The sequence below is a fragment of the Nestor notabilis genome, unplaced genomic scaffold, assembly GCF_000696875.1.
Source record: "Nestor notabilis isolate BGI_N333 unplaced genomic scaffold, ASM69687v1 scaffold9686, whole genome shotgun sequence".
Lineage (NCBI taxonomy): Eukaryota > Metazoa > Chordata > Aves > Psittaciformes > Psittacidae > Nestor > Nestor notabilis.
This window is the reverse complement of record NW_009933317.1, coordinates 36,299-40,236: the sequence shown is the minus strand read 5'-3', so window position 1 is coordinate 40,236 and position 3,938 is coordinate 36,299. Positions and strand designations below refer to the sequence as shown.

General features: G+C 42.6%; 1 protein-coding gene across 2 annotated transcripts in view; it reads right to left on the bottom strand.

Annotated features, from left to right (window-relative positions):
• Positions 1-1,923: 1,923 nt before the first annotated feature.
• The window catches only part of NDRG1 (N-myc downstream regulated 1), a 25,144-nt gene continuing 23,129 nt past the window's right edge, over positions 1,924-3,938 (bottom strand). For both annotated transcript variants that reach the window (XM_010016823.1, XM_010016824.1), the window contains 2 exons: positions 3,479-3,530; positions 1,924-2,730 (listed from right to left, as the gene is read on the bottom strand). In XM_010016823.1, the coding sequence (XP_010015125.1) occupies positions 2,465-2,730; positions 3,479-3,530 (318 nt within the window). In that variant the 3' untranslated portion in view covers positions 1,924-2,464. The remainder of the gene's footprint in view (positions 2,731-3,478; positions 3,531-3,938) is intronic.

Genomic DNA, 3,938 nt, shown 5'->3' with positions numbered 1-3,938 from the left:
GCACCTTGGCGCAGACATGCCAAATATTTGCTTTCACCTCTGCCTATTGTTGGATTTTTTGAGATGCAGGAGGAAGGAGTAGCTGAAACCAGGACGCTATAACAATTAATACTGAAGTGAGGTGGGGCTTCTTGTTTCTATAAGGAGTAGGCTGGAGTGAAAAAACCCCAAACCTCTGAGTACAAAAGTAGGGAATAGCAGAGACATGAGCAAACGAAAAAGGATTCAATAGATACAAACGGGTGACAAAATGTGCTGGTTTTGGCTGGGAGAATTTTCTTCATAGAAGCTTCTATGGGGCTACATTTTGGATTTGTGCTGGGAACAGTGCTGATAACACAGAAACGTTTTCCTTAGTGCTGCTCAGCAGTTACACAGAGACAAAGTCTTTCCTGCTCCTCACCACACCCCACCAGTGAGTAGGCTTAGGGTGCACAAGGACATGGCCAGGACAGCTGACCCCAACTGACACAAGGGATATTCCAGACCATATGATGTCATGACCAGCACGAAATGCTGGGGAAGGAGGAGAAGGGGCGAATGGCCAGCATGATGGCATTTGTTTTCCCAAGTCATCATTACACAGGCTGGAGCCCTGTGATACCAATGAGAAGCAGTGAACGAATTCCCCGTTTTGCTCTGCTTGTGTGTGCAGCTTTTGCTTTACCTTCTAAACTGTCTTTATCTCAACCCACAACTTTTCTGACTTTCATTCTTCTGATTCTCCCCCCAATCCCACTCAGAGTGGGGAGTAAGCAGGCGGCTGCATGGGGCTTAGTTGCTGGCTAGGTTTAAACCATGACACAAGAATACACCTGTACACAGAGTATACTTGACTATTGTACTCCTGGTAAAACATCAAGACGCCAGACATTGCAAAGTTACAAATTTATTTGTTTTGTAATAAATACAAATACTTCATTAAGAAACTTTTCTTGATAGACTTTACACAATAGCTTTATTCTTTCTGGAAATTGTCTGTTCTTCCCACAAGCTGTTATGGATATTCTACACAAGAGCTGAAGTTAGTCAATATAAAGCAACCTAGACTGCGTTCTTCTGAACAAGCAATCCCAAAAGTATTAACGTTTGCTATTTAACTGCTCGGCATTTGAGTTTTCTTGTTTGTGTAAGGACTGCAATGCAGCAGGTATGCACTGGAGCTCAGGAAACCCTGCCCCACTACCTATGGAAGGACAAGCTCAAGAACACCCAACTGTGAAAATCTGACTGGCGGAAAGGTATCAAGCCACTAGCATTAAAGTAACCCAAGGTATCAAGAGGCTGCATAAAGATACAGAACCAGAAGATGATTACATTTAGGCAGTCATTAAACACTGTATTTCACAGATACAGCGCTGCCGCTCCACCACTTCGTGCAATACACTTCTCAGCACCAGTGAGATCTCATCAGAGTTTCAAATCTAGTAATTAGTAGCAGTTGAATGTACAGTATCTAATTACACACCATCCCACAGTTATTCATTTCTCCTGACAAAGAACAGCTGGATCTGGCTTCGCTTAAGAATTCCGAATTCATGACAATTGTGCTGGACACAAAAACTTGAGTTGCACAGATAAGAAACTGTCTGAAGGAAAAATCAAGCTGTTTCTGCTTTGCTGGCATGTACAGCTACCCTACTTGTTACAACTATACAAGCTTTTGTGGTACGGTAAACCCTTTGGCCCAAGAACCCAAACAGGACATGCTACCTTGCTTATCAAATTGAAATCCTGTGTCCTCATTTGGCTAAGCATTTTTTAGGGTCTAGGAGGGGGGAAGAAAAGGAAGACTGGAACTAAATCTCAAAAAAGTGAAATAAAAAAAAGCTTGGATTTAGTTCGTCTCAAAGTCACATTAAATCGCCTATTTTAGTAGTATATTATTGTACATAGGAAAACAGGCTTAAATACTAAGGAATTAGAAGGCCTATAAATGCATGATACATTAACTTCTCTATCATTTGAAGTCAAGCTATATACAATGAATTCGACTCCAGCTTCAACATGAGGCCATAACACATTTTTTGTCTCCTTTGTCAAAAGCCAACCATAATAGTGATCTTTTTTCCTCTCCCCCTCTTTGAAACTCATCTCAAATTGTGCCAGTTTACTTCAAGAGAATAAGAGATAAAGGGGCATGTAACAGCTTTGATTTTAAAAGGAGGATATTAAGCAAGTCTGGTTTGACTCTGAAGTGTTTACAACCACATCAGCTTTTGGCAAGTATCCTTTAGAATTTGGCATCCATTGAAGGAGGGCACAATAGCAGCAACTGTCTGAGTTAGAAGAATAACGACAGAGCAAATGAGATGCTTCTTTTCTTTGGTCCCTGTCAGACCCTGGTGAACAGAGTTCAGCCTACAGAATAGCTTGAGATTAATACCAGTTATGTTTTTGTGATACACAGGGGGCATCCATTACTTTTTCCACACTGTGACCAGTTTAAACCTCCCACAGCCATCTAACAGGACACTTCCATGGACTTGGGGCTTGATTGTTCAGCGTTGCTTGCCGAGTTCGGCGTCAGCTCGATGCGTGTGTCTGTGTGGGAGCGGTTCCTGGCACCGTCCCCGGTGTGGGACCGGCTTCTTGTTCCCTCCCCAGTGTGAGACCGGCTCCGTGTGCCTTCTCCTGTGTGAGACCGGCTCCTCTGTCCTTCCAAAGAGGTTACGCTGGAGCCAGAAGCGGTGCGGGACCTCATCAGCCTGGTCATGCTAGCAGAGGGGACTGGAAGAACAGTCTTTCATTAATGCCTTGCTTCATGGGCTTGGAAGGAAGCCCTTGCCTTCCTCTCCAGCCTTATCCACCCTTAGGGAAGCATTCATGGTTGAATACATACTTTCCATGGCAGCTTCATGTGCAGAAATACCAGCACTGCTCCAGGCAGACAGTTAAGGAGCCCGAATTACAAAAGCAAAACTGGTGGCCAGGGCTGAGGGATTCAAGATAAAGCTTTATGGCATGTTGCTGTGGCTGCAACAATCCAGAGGAAAGCTAAAGAAACTCATCAGACCTCCTGTTACTTTCATGCGTTTTAACTTTGCTGGCAGCCCAGGCTGGCAATGCATCTACACAAGAGCAGTCATCAGAAGCACAGACATGAAGGACAAACAGCTACAAATCAAACAAGTCTATGAACTAATGAGGTTTTATATGTTATGTGCAGTATGTGAATCATACCCTGTGATGCAATGAGGGGACAAATGAGGATATTACAAATATCAACCTACAAAATATCAAGGTAAAGAAGGTATTTTGGGATTTAAGCTGTCTACAAAGGTCTCTACCATGTAGTAATATAATTTGATCTGAAAACCCTTCACTCAAACACCATTGGTGTTTTTTTCCCCCTTGCAAATGCATATCCGACTGGGAAAAGATCACACATCTAACATCAGAGGTCTCTCTGGGGGCTTAGATGCCCAACAAACTTTGATAGCCAGGTGAAGCATTCCACCATAAAACCAATACTTACTGTATCCCATTCCCTGAACAAAGTATTTGAAAGCTTTTGCAAGCTTGGCAGGCTGCAAAAGAAAGAGAGTATTATTGTATGTGATGCTAAGCAAGTTAATTACATTACAATGTTATAGATGCCAAAGATGCCCTGTCTTAACAGAGACGTCTTAAATATTCTGTGTTTCAATGAATGCATGAAAATTTCATTTCTGTGAGTGAATTCCACCATTCCCCTCCCTCATCTGCTCCCCTGCCCCATTACTTTACCAAAGGGATATGTGCATTTGAGAATGGTATTTCCAGAGAAGTAATTACAACTGGTCTAAGCCTGGCTCAAACTTTGCTCATGCCATTACCAAGGCAAAGTAAAACAACTGGCCTTACAAAATATAAAGGGCAGTTCATACAGCAATTTGTAATCAGCAGAGACCAAATTCACCGGTCAGAGATGATAGTTATGTTTATAGGGCAAAAAA